This window comes from Heterocephalus glaber, unplaced genomic scaffold (genome assembly GCF_053883595.1).
Source record: "Heterocephalus glaber isolate CG9 unplaced genomic scaffold, H.glaber_assembly_v1.0 deba00001460, whole genome shotgun sequence".
Classification (NCBI taxonomy): domain Eukaryota; kingdom Metazoa; phylum Chordata; class Mammalia; order Rodentia; family Bathyergidae; genus Heterocephalus; species Heterocephalus glaber.
The window spans coordinates 3,141,306-3,165,947 of record NW_028258307.1 but is presented as its reverse complement, the minus strand read 5'-3'; the positions used below and the strand labels follow the sequence as shown (position 1 = coordinate 3,165,947).

At 40.3% G+C, this 24,642-nt stretch overlaps 1 protein-coding gene across 4 annotated transcripts in view; it reads left to right on the top strand.

Moving 5' to 3' along the window:
* Elp3 (elongator acetyltransferase complex subunit 3) overlaps window positions 1-24,642 on the top strand; it is a 76,122-nt gene that overhangs the window by 34,272 nt on the left and 17,208 nt on the right. For all 4 annotated transcript variants that reach the window (XM_087216758.1, XM_004848407.4, XM_087216759.1 and 1 more), the window contains 4 exons: window positions 4,125-4,215; window positions 6,461-6,526; window positions 7,821-8,048; window positions 9,054-9,135. In XM_087216758.1, coding sequence (XP_087072884.1) covers window positions 4,125-4,215; window positions 6,461-6,526; window positions 7,821-8,048; window positions 9,054-9,135 — 467 coding nt within the window. The remainder of the gene's footprint in view (window positions 1-4,124; window positions 4,216-6,460; window positions 6,527-7,820; window positions 8,049-9,053; window positions 9,136-24,642) is intronic.

The window sequence follows — 24,642 nt, the reverse complement described above, 5'->3', positions numbered from 1 at the left end:
AGCAACCTGTTGCTCATTCTTGCTGTCAGATAGTTCTGCCTGTTACCATTGTCTGATAAAACCTTCCTTGGTGAGTTTATGTCTCCTGAGACTTTAGGGTTTTTTATTTTTGTGGTGCTGAGGATCGAACCAGGATCTCCAGGTAAGTGCTCTACTACAGAGCTACATCCCCAGCCTGAGAGTCTTTTTTTTTGGTACCGGGGATCGAACTCGGGCCCTTGCGCTTGCACAGCAGGCAGCAAAACCACTGAGCTAAATCCCCAGCCCGGCCATGTCTTTTTAAAAGTGCTAGTTTGTTACTAAAATACTTATAGAGCCCCTGTTCCATTCCACTCCTGCTGCCTTTCCTTCAGCCTGTGGAGGCAGTGCCATGGAGTTGCTGGTAGCAGCATGCCTGGCACTGGGTACGGGGCAGAGTAAGGGAGGAAAGGCAGAGAGGGTTTGGAAGACTGGTTGCATTGAGCACATAAGTTAATTGATTTAGCAAATGGGTAAATATCCTAAAGCTCAAGCCACCTTTCTCACTGAAGGGATTTATATATACTGAAAGGTGGAAGGCTGAAAAGAACACTGAAGCATGGTTCATACTGGAATTAACAGTATGAACCTGCACATTTTTAAATTTACATGTAGAAACAGTTATGAATGTTTGTATATTACATGTAAATGCACACTATGGATGCATATACACGCATTTCTTAGTTGTGTATATTGACAGCATCTAGAGGCAGTGGCATAGTGCAGGCTCTATGGTGAAGGCCACCCACGGGCTGCGTCACTTTGAGTAGAGCAGGGGCAGGAGCGTGTACAGGAGCACTTCCATCACAAAGTGCACCAGGCTTGCTCCTTTCAACCAGAGCGCTACCATCCAAGGACATGCCCCCAGTGACCTCAGGGCCTCCCACTAGGCCCCACCTCCCAGCCCTACCATTCTGGGGACCAAGCTTCTAATCCCAATGGACCCTGGGAGCACACTCCAACTGCATGTAGCATTCTTTGGTTTTCTTTTGAATGCTCATAGGATCTATGGTGATGTCCCCATTCCATCTCTGATGTTAGTCATTTCTGCCCTCTCTTTTCCTTAGTCATCCTGGCTAGATGGTTTTGATTTTATTTCTCTTTTCAGAGGACAAGCTTTTGGTTTTGTTGATTGATTTCCCATTAGATTAAGATGAAAAAATTAGTTTTGATTCTTCACTTAGTTTGGATCAGTGTGCTTTTCTTTATGTAGATCTGAGTTTCTGACCTCTGTAATTTTCCTTCTTGCTAAAGAACTTTTAACATTTCTTGCAGAGCAGATGCGTTAGCAACAAATTCTCTCAACTTTTGTTTGTCTGAGAAAGTGTTTATTTCTCCCTTATCCTTTCGAAGGATGATTTCACAGGATAGAATTACAGGTTAGTGGATTCTTTTTTCTCAACTTTAAGTATCTCACTCCACTCTTCTTTTTTACATGATTTCGTTCTTTTTTTTTTTTTTAACATGGTTCCTAAAGAGATGTTATATGTAATTCTTAATCTTTGTTCGTCTGTAGGTAAGGTATTTTCCTCCTCTGGCTTCTTGCAGAACATTTTCATTACCTTTGCTTTTCTACTGGTTGAAAATGATATGACTAAGTAGGTTTTGGGGACATTTATCCTGTTTGGTATTCTTTGAGCTTCTTGGATCTGTGGTCTTGCATCTGATATTAGATTGTAGAAATTCTCAGTCAAATATTTGTTTCAAATATTTCTCCTATTCTTTTCTCTTTTTTCCTCCTGTTATTCCCATTGCACGTAAGTTGAATCTCTTGTAGTTTTTGCACAGTCCTTTGGATATTCTGTTGTTGTTGCCACTGGTATTGTTTTCCATCTTTGTTCTTTTTGCTTTTCCAGTTTTGAGGTTTCCTTGATAATGTTCTCAGAGATTTTTTTTTTTTTTTCCGGATACCAGGGATCAAACTCAGAACCTTGCGCTTGCAAGGCAGGTGGCCGAACCACTGAGCTAAATCCCCGGCCCCTCAGAGGTTTTTTTTCTCAGCCATATCCATCTACTGATAAGCCTGTCAAGGGTATTCTTCGTTTTTGTGTTTTTGGATCTTTGTTTGTTTCCATCTTTCTACTTATATTCCTCTCTGTTCTTAAAATGCTATTTTCATGTGCCCTCAAGAAAATGTTAAGAAAATATGTGTTAGGGGCTGGGGATTTAGCTCAGTGGTTCCGGTGCCTGCCTTGCAAGCGCAAGGTCCCGAGTTCGATCCCCAGTACCAAAAAAGAAAAGAAAATATGTGTTAGGTAAGCTTATATGAGGCATGAGTTACAATGCTATGGCCACATGTCAAATAGGTGTCTTTGAACAGAAACACACTTAAAACAAGGTTATGTATTGATCAGTTGAAGAAAGTTATTTAGGTTTCATAGGAACCTAACTCTGTTCTCTAGGAGCAGTGTTTCAGTATTACCTAGCTCAGTATTCACAGCAACTGTTGCAATATTCACAGCAACTCCCATGAATAACAGATATTGAATTTTATTTTTCATGTAATGGTTGCCAGTTGATTTTATCAGATTAATTTCATACCATGTATAACAATGTTTGAAAATTTTAGTGAAATATATTTATATGTTCATATAAGTGATATATTGTTATATTTAATATATTTGTGAATTATTTAGAATATTTTAAAGTTAAAAAGGGTATTTACAAGACTTTACCTTTGACTTATATAGTATAAAACAGTAAAATTTGGGCCGGGGATTTAGCTCAGTGACGCTGCTGCCTGTCTTGCAAGCACAAGGTCCTGAGTTTGATCCCTGGTACCAAAAAAACCCAATAAAATTTATACAATATGTTCAGTTTTCTTGCTAAATAAACCATACTTTTTCCATTAATAGACTTTTGAGTTTCATCTGATTACTAACTTTACAGTAGATTTAATTTTAAGAAATTATAGTTCCAAAAATAGAAATTGATTTTTCTATAAACCGTAAGTAAACCACACTGTATTTACTAACTCTTAACTCTAATGACACTCTCACTTGTAATCCCCTGGTGTGTCTCCGTCTTTATAGTGCTTTTATGGAAACTACCAGCTTTCAGAGCCTGATAGACTTACGTGTAGCTCTTTATGCTAATTGATTGCTTTTTGATACTTCTGAGTGCAGAGTATCTTATTAGACTAGAATGGATGGATTAGATAACTATTTAACATATGAAGGAATGAGTGAAAAGAGAAGAAAAAGACTCAAGTTGGTGCAAAAGGAAAATGAGAAGGAAAGATAACTGGCATATTTTTCACATCTTCTGATCAACCAAATATTAGGCATAACAAATTGGAGATTTATTGTTTGAACAGAAAGTAGAAGTGCTGAACATGTTCTTTCTTTGGATTTTTTTTTCTTAGTGATACTCTAATGTATACTAATTGTTTTTTCTAGAGGTGGTGGTTGAAACCACTAAAATGGAACTCATAACTTCAGCTTTTGATTGAAGTCTTCTTGACACCCAGCACTTTATGCTATATTAATGCTAAGGGGTGAATTTTATCTCCTCTGGTCTTTAGGCAAGCTGTTATTGTTTTAGTGCAGAGTCACATCTAATCCAGATTTTTGAGAAGTGAAGAAAGAAAAATGTATTACTTGAGACTGGTTACTGGCTGTGCCCGGCATTTGAGTTTCCTGGTTCCTTTCATCCAGCAACTACCTGGAAGAGTGTTTGTAAGCTGTAAAGTTAGTGCATTGATAGAAATCACTGTGTCACCTCATTAAACAGATTGAACTTTATTAAACCATTTCATTTCATGTTTTATTTATTATAAATGTCTCTTCAGCCAGAAATTCTTAGTAATAGTTATTGGGCATTTGGGCTTTGGCTTTGTACTTTCAAATTTGATAAAATGATTTCTGTCAGGTGTTTCTCACCAAAACTCTGAGAAGTGGACAGAAATTTGTCTTGTAAGTTGGAAAACTGAGGCCTGGGGAAGCTCTGGACCTTCCTTCCTGGTTAGGCTCTTTGGCCTCAGCTTTCCTGTCTGCTTCATAGTCTTTTGGGATTTTTTTGCTTTCCACTTTTGTTTTAATATCCTTCCCTTAACTGCAATGGAGAATGAGTTGTGTTTTGCCACAGCTGTTGTCTTTCTTCTCCAGAGACATTCCTATGCCCTTAGTCAGCTCGGGAGTGGAGCATGGCAACCTGAGAGAGCTGGCATTTGCAAGAATGAAAGACCTTGGAATACAGGTATGGGTACATACAGTTGCCACACCATGCTGCTGAGAAAAAAGTCACCCTAGACAAAAATCTTTGGTACAGTGCCTCTTAAAAACTACTCTTACAGGTGCCGCTGCCTGGCTCGCAAGCGCAAGGTCCCAAGTTCGATCCTTGGTACCAAAAAAAACCCAACAAACCACTCTTAACAGTCAGATCAGAAAGTTTTCATATGTTAAGGGCATCCTGCAACATGCAGAAGCCGAAGGAAGTGGCAGCAAAGACTGACTCCTGTTTCTTTGCTTCTGCTTTCTCCTACCAACGAGCACAGCTTTGTCAGTGTAAAGATTGGTTTTTTTCTACCTGTGATTGAAAACTATGATTTCATAGTTTGCTATGATTGCCTACTATGCTGCTGTGATTGCCTACTATGTGTTCAACTCCTTTTTCAAAACACTTTTTCTTTTGAAGTAGTGGGTATTTGGTTCTTGATCAAATATAATATAAATTATAGAAGAATAAGAAATTATAGAATTTAGAATTATAAAGTATAGAATCAGAAGTTATAGAAGAATAAGATGATTCCTCAAAAGAAATTGGGATCATTTGAACAGATAAGGATGATGTGCCGGAAATCATTATCAGACAATATTTTCGCCCCATATAGACCTGGCTGCCTCACCACAACCCACCCCCGTGCTTATTCAAGCCACTTACTTGCTTTTTGAATATTTACTCGGCACCTCCTCTCTGGTGGCCTTGAGTTTAAAGTCTCCATAAGTGATTCTTCAGTCTGTCAAGTGGTAGTGAGGTTTGAGACTCAGTGCCCTGGAACTTCTTCAAGCTGCTGGAGACATAACCAGGAGTGGTGTCCAGCTGGGGCGCCATTTAGGGGCTCTGCCTTCAGAGATTGGGGTTCAGTTGGTTGGGCGGGGCTGGAGCAGCTGTCAGACTCTGGACATGGTTCTCGTGCACAATTAACCCAGACTGTGCTGTGGAAGACATTGCTCCAAGGACTTCGTACTGTTTGTGGACTACCTGGGCGTCTTATACTCTCACTCAAGTTACTACGAAGAAACTTTAGAACAGTGTCCAAAATGAGGTTCATAAATATTATTGGCCTACTTTACGAAAAAGAAAAACCAAGATGAATAATATGAAGTTCTAGAAAAGAAGAAGATCCATTTAGAGTAATTAACAGCACCGAATGAAATTGTGTGGTGTTCTCCATCCCCTCAGTCCCCGCCTTGCCTGTTACTGACAGTCTCCCTCCCTGAGCCTGCCCCCTCGTAAATCTGGCCTCTGTTAAGTGGACTGGGATTGAGTCCAAAGACTTGCGTTCAGTCATAGCCAAGAGAGGTCTCATTCCCATAGGCAGCATCTTCACCAGAAGGGAAATGTATACCATCTCTCCCATTAAAATATCATGCTCCCCCCCAAAAAAAATATAAAGAAGCAGCAAGTGAGTGTTGAGAGCGTGTAACAGATACATCGACATGCAAACTACTGTATAGGACTGTCGTAGTGAAAAGACAGCATCCACATTTACTAGATCAGCAGGTACAGAGCTGGATGACCCTTGTTTGCTATGTAATCTACACCAGCAAAGTATTGTCTTATTCTGGTTCCTGAGGTATGGAAATAGCTTTCATTGTTTTGTTTTGTTTTGTTGTAGACTTGAATAATAAGCTCTTATTTTCTTCATGGAATTCCATACATATATAACATCCTTCATGAATATGTTATTAGAAAAGTAGCTTTCATGATGCCAAATTTCCTACAGTGATATTTTCTCTACAGTGGAAAATATTAGGATCCTGAAAACAATGTTATACTTCATTATACATATAGGAAAAAATATACCATAAGACATGTAATTGAATAAGATGATTTTATATGTCAGGAATTTGCTTTTTACTCTTCTGCATACACAGTTTGGGATTATACTTTCAGGTAGTTATATCCACTGGAAAAAATTATTTCTGACTTTGACTTATGTCTTACCCCCAAGGTTATATTACATGTTGGTCTCTTTTGAATTCTAAATTTATTTTAAAAGCAAAGAAGTACAACTTCATAAACTTCCATTCCAGTTTCCCCATCACCAGATTTATTAAAGATGGGTTCCTTTTTAAAATTCGATTATTTTATGTCAATGCAAGTTATGTCCAAACTTTATTTTGAGCCCAGGGTTTAATTTCATAAAAAGAGTTTTAAATAAACATTGTATTAGTTACCAATTTAATTGCCCCCCCAACTTTTTTTTTTTTAATGACAGTGTCGGGATGTAAGAACCAGAGAGGTTGGAATCCAAGAAATTCATCACAAAGTACGGCCATACCAGGTTAGTTTCTTTTAGATCTTTGCCAAGGCTGGATCTCCTTGGCTTCTTGGTTGAATAACTCAGAGCAGAGAGCAATTGAAGGTTAGAGACAGATGTCAAGTCAGGAAAGCTAAATGGGAGGATCGCTGAATTGTGGCAGAGGCAGGTTATGAACTGAATCTGTCCCTCATTCTAGATCAGCACTGTCCATCACTTTCTGCGGGTGAGAAATGTTCTGGATCTGAGCTGTCTCGTAAGTAGCCACTCCTTGCATGGGACCATCAGGCCCTTGGAATATGGCTACTACAAATAAAGAACTAAGGGTTTAATTTTATCCCTCTCTAACTAACTCAAGTGTGGATCACCACTTGCTAGTGGCTACCCTCAGGTAGAGCTTACTGCGTGACTCTTTGTGTATAACTGTCAAGGTATTGCCTTTTGGTGCTAGTCACGTGAATAGATGGCATTATCAGCAGGGGATCCACAATGCCCTGAAGTCTTCACTGTTATGTATTGAATTAACTTCCTTCCTCCACATCTATAGTGTCTAGCTGTGTACAGGATTCTCTGGGGTGTAACTCTGGTGGACCCCTGTTTGAGAAAAGCTGAAATATGTATGATCTCTGAATTGATGTTTCTGTTCTTATTTAATTGACATTTTATACATTTTGGATCTGTTGAGGGAAAAATTAGACCCAACCCAGTTAATCATTTTGTCAGATTCGTACGCAATCCAGTTATTTAGCAAACATTAAGTTGAGAAGGCATAAAATGTTGGTCTGAATTGCTGACCTCACTTTGAGGATAACCTGCCTAAGGAACAACAAACTGGTATCTTTTTTTTTTTTCCTCCTAAAGCAGGCTTTATTGGAGGAAATAAGGATTAAAAAATGAAAACATTGAACATCTGACAATTTGGGGACAAAGAAGGAGTGTTCCTAAGAGCTGTCAATGTGACATAATGTGTATTTTTTATCCTAGAGACAATTCATGGACAATCAAAGATTTAAATACACAGAAGCATCTACTGAGCTGCATATATATATATGTATATATATGTATATATATGTAAATCTCAAGGTTAAGTTCAAATATTTATAAAATTGTTCTCCATTTTAATGGTCCATGAATAAAGCATGAACTCCTATTTAATCTCAATGCTATTTGAGAGGAGACAACTAAAAAGAAACATAATTAGGGATGATTCTTCTTTATTTCTAACTGAATATTAGCCTAAATAAATACATACAATTATAAAAATAATTTTGGTTCTGTAGTTTTGAAAAATCATTTCTTGTGGCTTTTTATTCAACAGGTTGAGTTGGTGAGGAGAGATTATGTTGCAAATGGTGGCTGGGAGACATTCCTGTCATATGAAGACCCTGAACAAGACATACTGATCGGCCTCCTGCGGTTGCGGAAGTGTTCAGAGGAAACCTTCCGCTTCGAGCTGGGTGGAGGTGTTTCCATCGTGCGGGAGCTGCATGTGTATGGAAGTGTGGTCCCCGTGAGCAGCCGGGATCCTACTAAGTTTCAGCATCAGGTACCCTATTTTCTGTTTCTATTTGGCTTATAATTAAGAAATCGCCCACAGTAAGAAAAGAGAAAAAGAATTGGGTGAGGGGAGAAAGAGGAAGCAAAAGAGGAGAAAATGGGGAAGGGAATGTAAAAACAAAAGAATCTATGTTTTAGGGCTGGGGATTTAGCTCAGCGGTTTCGCTGCCTGCTGCACAAGAGCAAGGACCCGAGTTCCATCCCCGGTACCAAAAGAAAAAAAAGAATCTATATTTTAGACATTCCCCCATGTTTTCTCTTCACTTTGCTCCCTTTGGGAGTGATAGGGCTAGAGGGAAGGACAAGCAGATTGAGCCACGTTGACTATATGGACTGAGCCATATGAAATTGCTGCTTTTGAAAGTCAGAAATCATCTATTGTTGGCAATTTTATATGACTGACTTTACTGTGAAATCCAGTGAGATGATATGAAAGCACATAAAATGCTAAAGCACTCCATAAATGTTAACTGTAGTATATAAAGTGGTACTCTGATCCCAAACAACCTAAAATGAGTAACTCTTTAAACTTTCAGAAAAACGTGTTAAAAACATTGAGGTGGATCTAGGGTAAGCCCCAAAATTGATGATGATGTAAGAATCTTGCTTGGTTTCTAAACCTCTTTAGAAAGTGGAGGATGGACTTTAATAAATAAAAGCTTAGTGCCAAAGACCCATCCCCTGGAGACTCCCTGGGACTTCTCTAAAAAGATAAGACAGTTAAGTGGGAATAACACCCTTGCTGTGACTAGAATCTATCCAGAGTACTGTTTGGTGGCTCTTGTTGGAGAGTTTAACCTTCTTTACTAGTCAGCTACCATGTAGTTTTGGTATAACTGAATGGGGTTTTTTTTTTCTTTTTATAAAAAGATTTTTGTCATCCTTTATAACAGATCTTAGCGACTACTAAATTCTAGCCTTCTTGTTTTACGGGCCTTTGTTATTGGACTACCTCCCCTTTGTTATCTTCCAACCCCTCTGTTTCTCCTTCTAGGGGTTTGGCATGCTGCTGATGGAGGAAGCAGAAAGAATAGCTCTAGAAGAACACGGATCTGGGAAAATAGCTGTTATATCAGGTAACCGGGGAGGACAAGGTTCGTGATTCATTCACCTTTTCAGCTTGGTACAATGGTGAGATTTAGCTCAGTACTCTCTTGCCCCTTTCCGTGATTTCTGCATTCATTCCTGGGCTGGGCTGATAGCAAAGGACTTGTGTCCAGCACTCAGGATGTGCATGAAAGCAGGTGGCAGGCTGCAGCTGTGAGAAGCTCCATCTCGGAGCGCAGAGCCAGCCCTCCTGCTCTCCGCTGGCCATCGTGCTGGCCACCGGAGTCAGCTCTTCTTGTGTGCTTTGTGCCCAGTTACTATCTGGGGAAATGGATTTAGAGGGATACGGATCCTAGAAAAATGTACAGCAGTCTGGAGATGATCACTATTGTTCAGAAAATTGAAATAGAACCTCAGTTCCAGTACAGGATGCTTAAAGGCAGACTTCTTGCTCCTTCAGTACTATTCTCCGTGACAGTGTTCCTGGGAAACAGCTTTCCCCTGTCTGGAAATGGGGGGGAGCGGGAACCTTCCTCAGCCCCTAGGGACCCTGGCTGGGTCTAAAAATTAAACTGGCAGAGACAAATTGACAAGGGAAAAACATACAGATTTATTTCATATAAATTCTACAGAACACAGGAGCCTTCATAGAGAAATAAAGACCCAAAAAAATAGTTAAACCCAAGTGTTTCAGACTAGGTTTGATCAAGAGTGAACATCTTGGGAAAATATGATAGGACCACGGAGTGTGAACTAAGGGTGACCGGCACGGGAAACAGCGAGGCCTGTCCTTGAGATCCCTCCCAGCATCTGTCCACCCTCAGAGATGAACATGCTCCTCTCCCATCGGGTCGGAGGACCTGCTGCATCAGAGAAGGTCAGAGAGTCCTTCCCGCACCTATGTTTTCTAGATTCCTCCAGCTTAGAACTTGCGTATGCAGAGGCACCCATTGGGGGATAGCGAGTTCTGCACTCGGTGAGAAGCTCTCCTACTCCTTACCGAGGCCATGGGATAAATGGGGAGGTGGCCAAGAAATGGGATTCTGGTGTTAGTGGAGCAGAAAATAACACATTACCCCCTTCACTCCTACCTTTAGTGTTGTGTCCCTACCAAAATTGTAGTTCCTAGTAGGAAGCTCAGACGGTAAAAGCCAGGATCAAAGTGTATGTGGTTTATTTCCCCAGAATATTTGCTTTGCCATCAGACTGCCACATTCCAAAAACTAAACTATACCTTCTGTGAAAATAATCTTTGCTGAAAATTCAACTGTAACTAAAGTTGAAATGAGATTTTTTTTTTTTTAAGTCAGTAAGTTGTTGCCATTCAGTAAGTCAGTACCCATTCCCAGGTCTTAATGATTATAATTATGAAAATATAATCACCCAGGCTCACTTAGCCATTTAGTCTGGCTGTATTTTTTGGTATTACTCAGATTAACAAAGCATTTCTTAACATGTCTAGCTTTATATATTTTTCCTTATCATCTTCAGTCCCACATAGAAGAGCTAACTAAATGAGAGTCACCTGACTGGTACTGATAGCTATAATAAAAAAATGTTTACTTCTCAGGTGTATAACCTGTGGTTGACCAGAAGTACCAAGAAAGAGTCAGCCTGACTTGAGACACATTCTGCATACACATCTGTGCAGGCTTGATAACACCTGAAATTGTCATGGCCCCTTTTTCCAGCACATGGTCAGCATTTTTATTAGAGAACTTCTGAGACTTTAATGTGCTTAGGAATCACTTGGAGAGCTTGTTAAAATGCAGATCCTAACTCATGAAGTCAGGCTGGGGCCAGAAAGTCTACATTTCTAACCAGCAGCTGGGGATACCCATGATTGTCTTCAGAACACATTTGAGTAGCAGGATTTTAGTATTCTCTTCCAGTTGTCTCTTCCCAGTGGTTGCAGTAATGATAACTCTCTGTAGCAGTGCCACACTCCCACAGTCTGATGTACAGTTACATGATTTTCTGATGTCTGCGAGGACCTGAAACTGAAGCGCATCCATATTCCATCATTGCTCAGCATTATTTCATCTGCCTCCCTGACTTCCATCTCCTTAGAAATGTTGCACGCAGAAGACCCCTGACTTGCCTGAGGTCATAGCTAATTGCTCCTAAGAGCCTCAGTTTCTGCTTTTCTGAGCAGGGTGTCTTTCTAAGTGGAAATCAGCATCTGTCCCCTTTCTAGCTTGTTATCATAATTGAAATGATAGCTCAATTTTAGATCATCTGCATGGAGAGTTTCTAAAATAACATGGAGAGACTTTCTCAGAGTCGGGGGAGAACCCTCTAGCTGGAACAGTACATCTACTATATTCTGTACTGGGGTGCCTTCTTAAACTGATGTGAATTCTTTGGGAGAAAGGACATGGTGAGTGTTACCTCCTTTCCCTGCCCGGAAGCCCCACCATTGCTCTTTACAGAAGAAACCACATAGGACCTTGGCTCTCTGTTTGACTCAAGCTCTGGTCACCCTTTAAATGAAAACCACTAAGAACATTTGTTTTGTGCGTGATGCATTTTATTTCTCCATTTTAGCGATATGTTACTATTGAAGTTTCCGAATCAGATACCTGAAATGTCTTATTATTCAGAGCTTCCGGGAGGGTAGATGTAAAGTGTTTGTTATTACGATATATTTTTAATGTTTTTTTCCTTCCATGTTTGTTGTCTTTGGCTTCAGTTTTTCTGATTTGAGTACAATAGTGTGAATGTGTGTAATTTAATTTATTTAATTTATTTTTGTAAAAAGTCAATTATCCTATGTGTGTTGCTCCCTAAAAATTAAAATCCCTGTATGTGTGGCATTTGGGGATGTGTGGGCTGCATTTTGTGAAGAGTACTGCATTCCACATGGCATGCAAGGACAGACAGAGACTGGGAGAGGTAGGCAAGGGGCTGGATTCCTTTCCTGCTCTGCTAGTAGCTGCCCTTGTGATCTAGGATAATGCTACTGTACCTCTTTCCTTATGAAAAGTAAAGGGATTAGGTTATCTTTTATAGTTCTAATACCTGGAATTCTGTCTCTTGGAGCTTAACTTCTTTAGTTCTTGTGACCATTAGGTTTTACTGATTACATTTTTAAGTAGATTCTTATCTGATACCATATCTTAATCTGATTGTAGATTGGGTGTTTGATGATGAAAATGATGATGATAAAGTTTCCCACAGGTAATTAATCCTGGCCATGATTTGTGGATACATATAAAGTTTGGTCACAAGTGATACTTTGTGACCTAAGGGTCCTACATTTGTCTCTGACCTTGTTTTCAATTTGTGAATCCATCTTTGTTCTGGGTCCATGAGGTCTTCCTGCTAGCCATATGCAGTGGTGGCCTCCATATTCTGTCCTAGAATAACTAGTAGCTGAGCTGGGGTGAGACAGGACCATTTATCATCTTGGTCACCCTTACTGTAAGAGTAGGCATTTATGTAGAATTTTTTTTAACTTGTGTTCAGATTCATTATGACTTCCTGTCATCTTGCCAGTGGATTTTGTCCCTTAGATTTATGGCTTTTGTTTCTGCCTCTAGAACTATACAGTAGATCTGATTTGAATCACTGGTCAGAAGACTGTATATTCTCATTTTCCCTATTAAAAGAATAACTTTTTATGTCTTACCTCAGTATGTTTTGTATATAGATACATACTATATGTTTTTTGGCTGATTATCTTTTTTAAAACTAGTACTACATTTACAGCTACATGAGAAAATTGAAATTGTCCTCATTTATCAAAGTCAAATTAAGAAAGACTTTTAAGTTTATTGTTTCTTTCCAAGTACATATAATTGCCCTGCTAGACTGGGTTTTAAAGTTGACCATCAGCTTTAAACGTGAAAACTTTTAAACAAAGGGAAAGTGAAGTATTTGGCTTCATCAGCATCTAAATGACTAAATGCGTCAAGGGGCCCAATACGAGACTCTGAGATGTCTCTTGTCTTCTGGGAACATTCAGAGGGCCAGGCAAGAATGGTCTGTACACCACGGAAAAATTAGTTTTTCTCCCTACCTAGACCACAGATTATTTCTCCACCAAGGATTAATTGCTTCAGAGTAAGAAAATATTCTTTTTCTACATATAAAAATATATAAATCAGTGTTAAAAGAACAACCAGTTTATAAAATAATGCATAGGCTGAAAATAACCATTAATTGCTGCTGAAATATCTAAGCAATTAATTACTCCTTGTTAAATCCACGAGTATTAAGTGTCTTTCACTACTTTACTCATGTGTCTTCTGTCAACACACTTCTGTTTAAGATTAAGAAATTGTATTTACTTTAAAACGATATTTATTGACTTAAGTGATGAGCATTCTTTTCTTCAGACCTGTCAAGATAAAGCCATTTCTCTCTTCCCTCATGTATGGTGTAAGGTGCAAGGAATTATACTGTAAAAGCTAACCACAACATCTGAAATGCCATCACTAATAATCACCATGGAAACCAAAGATCTCTGATGTCACACTGCCCGTACCATTTCCAAAAGGGCAAATAGAACTGTCGATAGCCACTATTTAAAAACCCATTTAACATCTCTAACAAAATGAGAGTTTGTTTTGCTTTTGGCAAATTTGGCTAGGTATCAGATTTAATCATGTTACAGTTTCAGTTTGCCAAGCTAATTACTATGCAATAAGACGAACAACTATTCCCCAAGCTCCCCCTCCTACATTCGTCACAAGCAGTATTTTATTTGTGTCCTTTCAAGTAGAAAATTAATATGGCCATTGGCCAAGAATTGTACGAGGCTGATAGTTCACGCAGTGATGATGAGGAATGAGGAAAATGTCTGAATGGTTGGTGAGAGAAACCACGCTGAAGCCAGAGGCCGATAGCCATTTTGTTTAAATCTATTGAAAAGCCCAAGAAAAAGAGGGGAGAAGAATGTAAATATAGGGAGATGAAACAGTCACTACTGAGATGGAGATGAGATCACTCTTAATCATGACAGTCAGGGTTATATGACCCTAAAGCTCTAGGATCTGTAATCCCCAGTAGTCAAAAATCAATATGCCTGTGCTTTATATATCCCAGTGTGGCTTCCTAGGACTAAAATTAATGGTCTTGTAGCCCAGAGCCACTGACTAATAAAGTCACACATGGGCAGAAAATAACAGTTGTTTTGTTTCCTTAAACTACAAATGGCTGAGATTTGCTTCCCAAACCCCAGAAACTGCACCTCTATTCCAGGCCACTACACATCTCCCTCAGTTTCAGGTGCAGGTTGATTTATTCTTTGCATCAAAATCTAGCTGAAAAGAAGGCTACATTTGTAGTGAAGTCTCTCTGATAATGGACTCCTAATCCTCACTGAAGTGCCTGGAAGAGGTTTCTTCATTATGGGGAGCTGTTTGCTAATGGACACAGGAAGCCTGCCAGGTGCAAACCTGTTTGTGCCCCATGTGCATTTGTTAATAGGACTTACCAGAAAGCACAGGGAAAGATCGTTTCCTCTTTTGTGCCCTCTTCTTCAGCCATTTACATAATTTATCTTTTTAATAAATCACACACACACACACACCCATATCCTCTGACTGAAGGCATGTTTTTTGTGTTCTGTGTCTTCGTCTTCCATTTTGGTGTTCTAACACTAATCATGCATGTTCTTTTTTGATGCATGTTCCAGTAGAATGTTTATCATTATTAGTGTCTTTCTTTTTACAGACAATGGCTACAACATAAAGTGTTGCTTTACTACAAGAACTCTATTAATTTCAGTATCATTGTTCATCAGACTGGCATTGATCACGCAGAATTCTGCTTTGCTAGATAATGAATTAGCTAGGTGTTTGCTAATTGGTGTCTGCATTGTAGCTCATCTGTGGAGGCACTGTTGCATGCTGCTCTCAGAAGTCTTTTTTTTGGGTACTGGGGATCGAACTCGGGACCTTACACCAGTGAGCCAGGCAGCAGAACCACTGAGCTAAATCCCCAGCCCCCCTCTCAGAAGTCTTTATTCCCTGGCTTGCTATTTATTCATTTGTAGATGAATCAGGTACCAGTTTGTAGTACTTTGCATGTCAAGTGCATTAAACCATCCCTCACAAGACTAAGATATTCCTGAAGAGGCCACCAGTGGGTTTCTGCTGTTTGAATCTTGGAGGCAACTTCATTTTTTACCCAGTTTGCTAGCAGGAGCTGTTCTGATTTGTAGTGGCTTATCGGCATTGAAGAACAGGATTTAGAAGTGCTGTTGCCAGTCCCAGGTCCACTCAGTCCCGCTTCTTTGTTTCACAAATGTGTGTCTTAAGGTCCCAAAGGCTGGCCTTGCTCATAGAGACACACTATACAGTGAAGACTTTTCTTTCTGTTCTTGTTCCTTTTGGTTTATGGATGGATGTTGGGAATGACGTATGCTTTTGCTTAGGAGAAAGAATGAGGTTCTATCCTGTGGTGTCAGATAATATTCCTGAAAGCTTTGGGTGCTAAATGCCTTGATTGGACAGCTGGACACTACAGGCTTTTTTCTGAGGAAAGAAGTTGTCTCCAAAAGGAGACTGCACTCCTCATGCCACCTGTCCCGCAGAAAATCTGATTTAAGGCTTTGTTGCAGTCTTAACTCCTGGTCAGTGTAACTCTCCTAGGAATAGTACTGTTCTTTCTCTAAATATTTGACATGCCCTTGGTCCATTCAATTTGATGCTTTTCTATTTTAGATCTGTCAAAGGCAGGAATTTGGCAGATTCTTCCCCTTTGGGTGAGCAGATATTACAAAATAAGGCTGAAAAATGTTGATGCTACCCTCTGTAGCAGCTAACAAGAGAGTGGGTCAGGACACCCACAGGGAGATATTTATTTACTCTTGAGACAGCCTGCTCTAAACTCTTGTCTGTGACTAGCAGCTCAGGACTCTAACACTAATTTAGGATTTCAGGTGTGCCCATGAGATCATTTTCTTATGCACCCATCCTCCACATTTCTGAGCAGCAGATTGTATAGTTTGTCCACCACTCAGGAAGGTTCACTATACCAATCCAGAAGCCCAGGATCCATACTGTGGGTGGCTGTTGCCTCTTAGTACAAACCATACCAATTATTGGTTGTTTGGGTTATTTACTGCTATATAACACTGCCCCGAGATTTAGTGGCGTAAAATGCAACTGTTTTATTTGCTGCGTGATTCTGTGGGTGAGAATTTCAGCAGGGATGATTCATCTCTGTGATGTCAAGGGCCTCAGCTGGGGTGGCCTATATGGTCTAGCTGGGACTGTCAACATGAGCCACTTGTTTCCCATGTGTCCTGTCCACCCTGATACCAAAGACAAGTGTGTGTCCTATTTAATTTTTTGAAGTGTGTGCCCAAAAATCTGTATTCTTTTTTAATCCACTTGATAGAATTTACTAGGAAGGCCATTTGATCCTGACCCTTTTGGGGGGGGGGTGTCATTACTGATGTAGTCCATTTAGACTTTCTTTTTCTTCTTGAGTCAATTTTTGTGTTCCTAAGAATTTGTTCATTTCATCTAAATTATCCAGTGTATTGGTTTACAGTTGTTCATAATAGTCTCTTCTAATTCTTTTTATTTCTGTAAGGTCAGTAGTAATTCTCTCTTTTATTTCTATTGAGGGGGGTGTCAGCCTAAGGTAAAGAGTTCCTAGGTTTTTAAGAATGAACATTTTGATTTTGTTGTTTTCTTTGTCATTTTTCTGTTCTATATCTATCTTGATGTCTACTGCCTTGGTTTAGGTTTAGCTCATTCTTATTTTTCTAGCTCCTTAAGGTATAGACTGGGGTTTTGACCTGAGATCTTTCTTCTTATTAATGTAAACATTTACAGCTGTAAATTATCCTCTCTACACTGTTTTTACTGCATCCTGGAAGTTTTGGAGTGTTGTCTCCCCTTTTGCTTGCTCAAGGTATTTTCCATGAGGACTTTTTTTTTTTTGCTGCATTGGTTGTTTAATTTCCACTTATATATCCATTTCCTGATTGTCTTACTTTTCTCTCGTTGCTGAGCCAAAATACCCAACACCCAAAGTTAAAAGGGGAAAGGTTTATTTAGCTCATAGTTTGTAGTGGTTCCAGTCCGTAATCCACTGACTCCAAAGCAAGATGGCATGGCAGACAGCCCTTGCAGAGGAGAGACAGTTCATGGCAGGCAAAAGGTAGCAAAGCAAGCAAGTAAGAGACAACCACAGTTTTCTATCCCTTATATTTTATCCAGGCCACTTAGGACGGGCAGCACTCACACCCTTAATCCTAGCACCCTTGATCCTAGCTTCGCATCATGAATTAATTCTAGTATCACACACTCTAGGTCCTGCCGTCTCTGCAAAAGCCCCACCTATGACTGCATGAGGCTTTTGGGGGACATCTAGACACAGCCATAACACTGGCTTTATTTCTCGTTTCATTCCCTTGTGATCGGGAAAGGTACTTTGTCTGACTTCAGTCTTTTGGGATTTGTTAGGATTTGTTTTGCAGCCTGACTTCTGCCCTAACCTGGAGAGTGCACTTGTGAGAAACGTGTGTCCCGCCCCTTGCTGGCAGTGTGTTCCGTATAATGTATGCAAACACTAGGCTCTTGCACGTCTCTGTCGCTCTCTTTCCATTGTTACTGTCACAGAATGCATCTTCATACCTGTGTGCCTATTAACAGATTTATAATTATTGTTTTATGAATTTGCCTTTTGATTTGTGTAGGAAGAAAAGAGCAAATAGAAAAGTACAGCAATACTAGCTTTTATGTTTCCTTGTGTAATAACCATTACGAGTGTCCGTTATTCTTCCCGTGGCTTCAAGTTACCATCTGGTGTCCCTTCATTTTGGGTCTCAAGGACTCCCTTCAGCATTTCCTGTACGGCAGAGGGTTGCAAAACCCTTTCACTTTTGTTTATCTGGAAGTGTCTTAATTTCTCCTTTTTCCTGAAAGATAGTTTTGTCAAATGTAGAATTCTCAGTTGCCAGGTTCATTTTTCTTTCAGCACTTTACGTGTCTCATTCCTCAGCCTTCCGACCTCCAGGGCTTCTAGTGGTGGCTGTCGGTCTGACTGAGAATCCCCTGCATGTGGCTGCTCACTTGTCTCTTGCTACTTTCAGGACTGTCTCACTTTTGACATTTTGACTATAATGTGCCTCATTGTGGATCTCAGTGAATTTATCCTGCCTGGAATTTGCTGAGCTTCTTCAACATACAGATTCATGTCTTCCATCAAATTTTCAAACACTTCTTTAAATCTTTTTTCTGCCTTTTATTTCTCCATCTTCCTCTGAGGCTGCATATGTTGGTGTGTTTGATGGTGTCCTCATGCGCTGTTCGTTTTTCCAAGTTCTTTTTCTCGTTCTGCTCCTCAGACAAGACAAATCCATTTGTTTTATCTTCAAATGCACTGATTCTGCTTGTTCCATTCTGCTGCTGAAGCCCTCTAGTGAAGTTTTTATTTTAGCTCTTACAATCCTCTGCTTTAGAATTTCTGTAGAATTTCTGTTTGGTTCCCTGTTACAATTTGTATCCCTTTATTCACATCCCCTCTTTGTTCAGGTAGTGTTCCCCTGCTGTCTTTTTGTTCTCTGTCCTTGGTTTCCTTTAGCTCCTTGGGCAAATTTGATAAAGCTGACTTCAGTCTCAATATCCAGGCTTCTTCAGGAATAGTATCTGTCAAATTGTTTTTTCTTTCAATAAATATGTGAGTATATAATATTGTACCTCTGAAAAACAGAATTGTCTACAGTCATCTATTTGTCTAGTGACTTTTCCAAACTACTTTTACAAAAGTCTGTATTTTTTTTATGTACAGTCACTGAAACTTCTGTTGTTATCTCTGTGATCAACCTGAAACCTTAGAAGGATTTTCTTAAATGGCTAGATCCAATAAAAAGGTGGTTCGTATCCCTTCAAATCTTCTGGAGGCCCTTCCCAGGGATGCCAGCGCAGCCACGGGGGCCCAGAACCAAGGCACTGGTCCCCCAGGAAGCTCCAAACTGAGCGACAAGCACAGCCTGGAGTGTCTGCAGAGCTGGGCCCTTCCTCCCCACCCTGCTGCGAGCCAGCTGCCCGAGGGGTACAGGCTGCCATCCCTGCAGCTGCAGTACATCCTGGAACTGGGATTGTGGGTGGGTCGAGCGTGCTGCTCTCTGACCAGAGCTCTGCAGCCTCTCCCTTTGTCTAGCACTGCGCGCTGCCCCAGTTGCTGTGTTGTATCATGTTCCAGCACTCCAAGGTAGTTGGTTCCAGTTGTTATTCCCACCTTAATGCTTGTTTTGTGGCAGGACTGAGCTCCAAAACTTCGCACTTTGCCACTTTCCCCATATGAGAGACTGTCAATTGAGAAAATCCCCCTGCCTCCCAAGCTTTAACGTCTCAGAGACACTCATGGTCTGAGGCATGAGCAAGGCAGTGAGAAGAGTCTGTGAGAAGCGCACTCTGCCCCAGGGAAGCAGAGGTATCCCGCTTTGGAGGCAGATGTCATGGGCCTCCTGTGTTAGACTCCGGCTAGGAAAAAAGCTAAGACCTAGAACATAGGCCACCAACGTCACCCGTCTGTCTGTAAGTTACCATGGTAACTGCTGTTTAGCTCCTCTATACCTACTTTATAAGTTGCCTACACTTATTCTTTATTCATTTTTACTTTGTTATTATCTTGCTAAAATCCTTTCAAAATATGTGGAGGAACTTTTATGCTGCTGGGTGGCAGACTCTGAGATGCTATATATTTCCAAGGTGATGGAGAGTAATATATTAATGACCTGCCTAGTCACGGCTTTGAAGAGCCAAGATTATTTGTGAGTAACCTTTATCAGCTTTGTAAGTTGTGTTTTTTATTTTTTTAAACAAAACAGGAGAAAAATTCCCTCAGATTTAGGGTCACTGACTTAAGTGGTTCATTTTCTAACGTTCAGAAAAATAACCTTTCCCTAACTTCCGTGTCATTGTGCATTGTTGAAAAGTGTATTGCCATCCCTGCAGGAGATCAGTGAGATATAATAAAGTCTGATTTCAAGAGCAAATGAATGAAACTAATGAATGTATTTCCTTGTTTTAATGCTACTAGGCATATATCAAACATTCAATAAATAGTTGATTAACTGAACCAAAAGTAATTAAAACAGTTTCTTTGTTTTTATTTCACTGATTTTTTTTATTAAACAATCATGAATCATCATCTTGATCTTTTCTGTCTAATCAAAAAAATCAGATTTAACTTTCAAAGGGGCAGATTTTACATATTTTCTCTTTTTAAGTTTGGCTCTGGAAGTGTAATGTGGGCTCAAGTTTTATTCAACCCAGTAACACATTGCTAGCAATAAAGGGCAGTCTTGTGTCCCAGCAAAGCAACTGTCAAAAAACAGGAATGTACCTCCAGATACCGAATTCATTTTTCTGCTTCAACATGAAAATGTCTAAATTATTGACCAAGTTTTTCTTGAGGAATTCTTGGACACAAAATATTTCAATTTTGAAACTCCTAAAGTGCCTTTAGTAAATAACCTGATCAGTTCAACTTCCTTTATCATTTCTTCTATTAAATCACAATTATAATTCTATGTTCTTTGCCTTATTGAAATCACAACCAAAATTCTCTTGTTTTTCTATAGGTATGAAGAATTAATTTATTTCTCATTTCAGTAAGCAATCACATACTTGGAATTACTTGCCCCTTTTTATTTTTTGAAATTTTTAACAAATAGTAAAGTCTGTAGTCTGTTAAACAGTGAATTGTGTAACCCTGCCTTTGTATCTTAGCCCATTCAGTTACTATAACAAGTACATTAGGCTGAGTTTTTTTAAGCAGTAGAACTTCACTGCTTCCAGTTCAAGAGGCTGAGAAGTCCAAGATCAAGCCATCAGCAGATTCAGTGTCTGGTCAAGTGCCATTCCTCGGGGATGGCACCTTCTGTGTTCTCACGTGGCAAAAGGGCAAAAGGGACAGGCAGGCTCTTTCAGGCCCTTTTAGAAGGACACTAATCCCATTCACATATACTTTAACACTGTTGTTTTTAATTTTAGATAAGTAGAATCACTTTAGTGCAGTGTTTTCTGGCTACTTTTGTTCAACATTGTTGTAAGATTGAGTCACATTGAGCGTAGCTATAGTTTGTTCATTTTTGTTGGTCTGTAGGATTCTGTCATGTAGCTGGCCCGCAGTCTGTTTCTCTATTCTTGCAGGTATTTTTGGGGGGTCGTTTCTAGTTTAGGCTTATGAATATTCTTGCATAAGTATGTTGCATATTTCTGTAGAATACATTCCCAAGAGTGGAATTTCTGGGCTTAGGAGTGCCATGTTCAGCTAGAAGGTTCTGCCGAGTGTTCTCTACAGTGCTCTTACCAGTCAGTTTTCACTCTCCTCAACAAGGAATGAGTTTCGGTTGTGCCAGTCTGACGAGTGAGTGGTGCATTTGTGATTTTCACTTCCACCCCCATCCCTGATGCAGTTGACAACTGTCTCATAGGTTCATTGGCCATTCAGATATCTTCTTTTCTGTGTGATCATTTTTCTAAAACCCACAAGTATTGATTTGCTTAGTGATAATCTGTTGGTAGCAAACTATTCCATTTTTGATTATGTGAAAGTATTTTTATTTTGCTTCATTCGTTTTGTTTTGTTTTTTTTTGCTTCATTCGTTTTTGCTGGGTGTGGAATTCTAGATTTGCAGCTCTCTTCTTTGTGCATCTCAAGTCTGTCTTGCCCTATTTCCTGGTTTTTAATGCTGCAGGTTAGAGTTTAAAACTCTGCTGTCTTTGAGGATCTCTCTATACTTTTGGATTTTTTTTTGTCATTGTTTTTGTTTAATATCATCTTTATTTCTTCAGGCTGTGTTTGTTTTACTCTGGCTTTACCATGCTATTTCCTAGGTATGTATTTCCCCTGTCTGGGTTTCATTGAGCTTTCCTCAATGGATTGATTTTTTAAAAATCGATTCTGAGTAGTTTTTAGCCTCTAACTTATATGTTGCCTCCTGTTCTCTCGCCTTACTCTTCCTGAGACTGCAGATACACATATTTTATTTATTTATTTATTTTTTGGTACAGGGGATCGAACTTGGGTCCTTGCGCTTCCGCAGCAGGTGGCGAAACCACTGAGCTAAATTCCCCAGCCCCAGATACACATATTTTAGAGCTATTTATGAGTCCACTGTACCCTCTTCCCACCCACATTATTTTGTTTCTTCATGCTTCATTGTTGATTGTTTCTTTTGATTTAACCTTCGGTTTACTCATTCAGCTGTGTCTAATCTGCTAAACTCATCCATTGGTGCCTCTGTCCTACTCACTTTATTTTTTAAATCTTGAGTTTCTGGTATCTGTATCAGCTCTGTAATGTCATGTTTTATAGTCTCCAGTTATTTGTAGATATACAGATTTCCATTTCTGTCTCTGTGAACATAGTAAGCATATCTCTTTCACCATCTACATCAAATGATTTCACATCTAGGATCCCTGCGGTTTGTTTTGTGTCATGTATCTTATCTCAAAGTCTATCTCATCTTTCTTTTTATAATTTATTCCGCATTTCAAATGAGAATTTGCTTTCAAAAATACTTCAAGACCTACATGTGTTAGCTTCCTCCAAGGAGGAGCTCCGCATCCTTTTACAAGGCTTTGAAGGCTGCTGTTGGCTGGGACCAAGGCTAGGGGCTGCTCTAGGTCATTCCGTGGCTCCCTGGAGCAGTCCCTGTGCAGTTTCAAAGTGAGCCTCCCAGGCACAGTCCAGAGTGAGATTGCTGTGCCCAGTCCCTGTCTTTGCTAGACTCTCAATTCGGACCTGGGCTCTTTACCTCCTTTCATCCTTGAAGCAACTCTGCCCCCAGTAGCTCCCCACCTCCCAGAGCTGGGACAGCACCCCTGGCCCAATGTGAGGGGACAGAGTGTGGCGGCTGGTTCTCTGCTCTGGTGGCCACAGGACTCACTGGGCCCTTATCCAGCCACACTGTGCAGATCTCACTGCCCTTCCTGGATTGGTGGGAAAGCCCCCACTCCCCTGCAGAAGGGTACATCCTCTCCATTCTCTCATCATTTGGAACCATGAGGTCTTTGATCATTTTTAGTTGAACCATTTTAAATTTGGGGCACATACACTGACCATCTTCAGCTGGAAGGGTGGTACATGCATGACTGTCCCATCAGGCGGCTTGTACCCATGGTGGTAGAAGTGGTACAGTCACGTATGTACCACCAGTGGTTCAAGCCACCTGGAAGCGAGACACAGGAATTACGGCTCTGTCATAACTTTAGTCTGCTGTAATTAAGCCCATGAGTTTAAATGCCTCTGCTTTTCTGTCTCCCTCTAGGACCTATTTTCTATCATATTGGTATCCTTGTTGCTTTTCCCAAAAACTCTTGTAGTTCTTTTGTTTTTTACATAGTGATCACAATTTATCAAGTTGTTCCTGAGAAATATCCGCTTCCCATCGTTCTCCATTTGTAAGCCGTAACTGTTGACAAAGTTTCTTACTGCCTGCCCATGTCAGCTGACCCTTTTCTGTGATTAACCTTTCTGTTTTTAGTGAGCTCTGTTATTGAAATGGAAGTAAGGTCACTGTGTTTCAGTGTCTCTAGTGATTTATCAAAGAGCATTGAAAAACTGGACACAGATACAGGAGGTTAAGATGAGGAAGACAAACTGACCTTCTTCCTGCACTGTAAAACAAGAAGTGCGTCCCCCGCAGTGACAGACTGTGTGGGGCGTGAGTGCTGGAGCATTGGCAGGCAGGGTCCAAGCTGCGATTCCTCAACTTCCTGGTGGTGTGCACTTGGGTTGTGACCCAGTCTGAAACTCATGGTTCTCTGAAGAAGATAATCCAGCCTCATTAGGCTTGGTGGATGAGAGCCTCTGCTCTGACGAGGAAGCTGCATGTATGGAGGTGCTCCCAGAAGGCTGTCTTCCTCTTGTGGCTTTATACCTGACAGTCACTCAGCTGTCACGTTGTTCTCTTCTTTTGTTGAAATGGAGTTAGTCAGAATCACAAGATCAGTAGCATCTAGGTCCATTTCCTGCTCAAGATTTATTTTCTCTTTTAAAGGAAAAGTATTTGTTTTCAGTGTTCTGAGACTTTACTCTGGTGTTGAATTTATCCTCTTAGGAATAAAAGCTGTGGTTGGAGGAGCAAAGAGTTGTTTTTCTGCCAGTTCAACCACCGCATCAAGATTATTTCATTTGCCCACTGGCTCCCTCCGGAAGCCCAGAGTTCAGTCTCCAGAAGGGAGAAGGAATAAACAGAGTAGAACTTCAGACAGATGTCTGTGTTTGCTCCATTTTTGTCTTTGTAACATGTGTGATCCCCAGCCTGTTTTTCTTCAAGAGTATTGAGCAAGCCCTAATGAACCTGCTCCTGGAGCCAGTGGCCGAGGCTGCCGACATGGGCGTCTTCTGTTTTTTCCTTTCTGTCTCCATACTTGGAATAAGCAAATCTGTGTCCTGAGCTAAGGAGTCTACATCAAGCAAGGGAGAGGGAATCAGGTAGCACAGATTCTTTGCCCTTTCAAGGAGCTTGAGGCTTGGGGACACTGGAAGAGGGGTCAGAGAGATGCTATCAGTCTGGTCTCTGCAGGGTGGAGATTCTCAGGGAGGCCGTCGGCTCC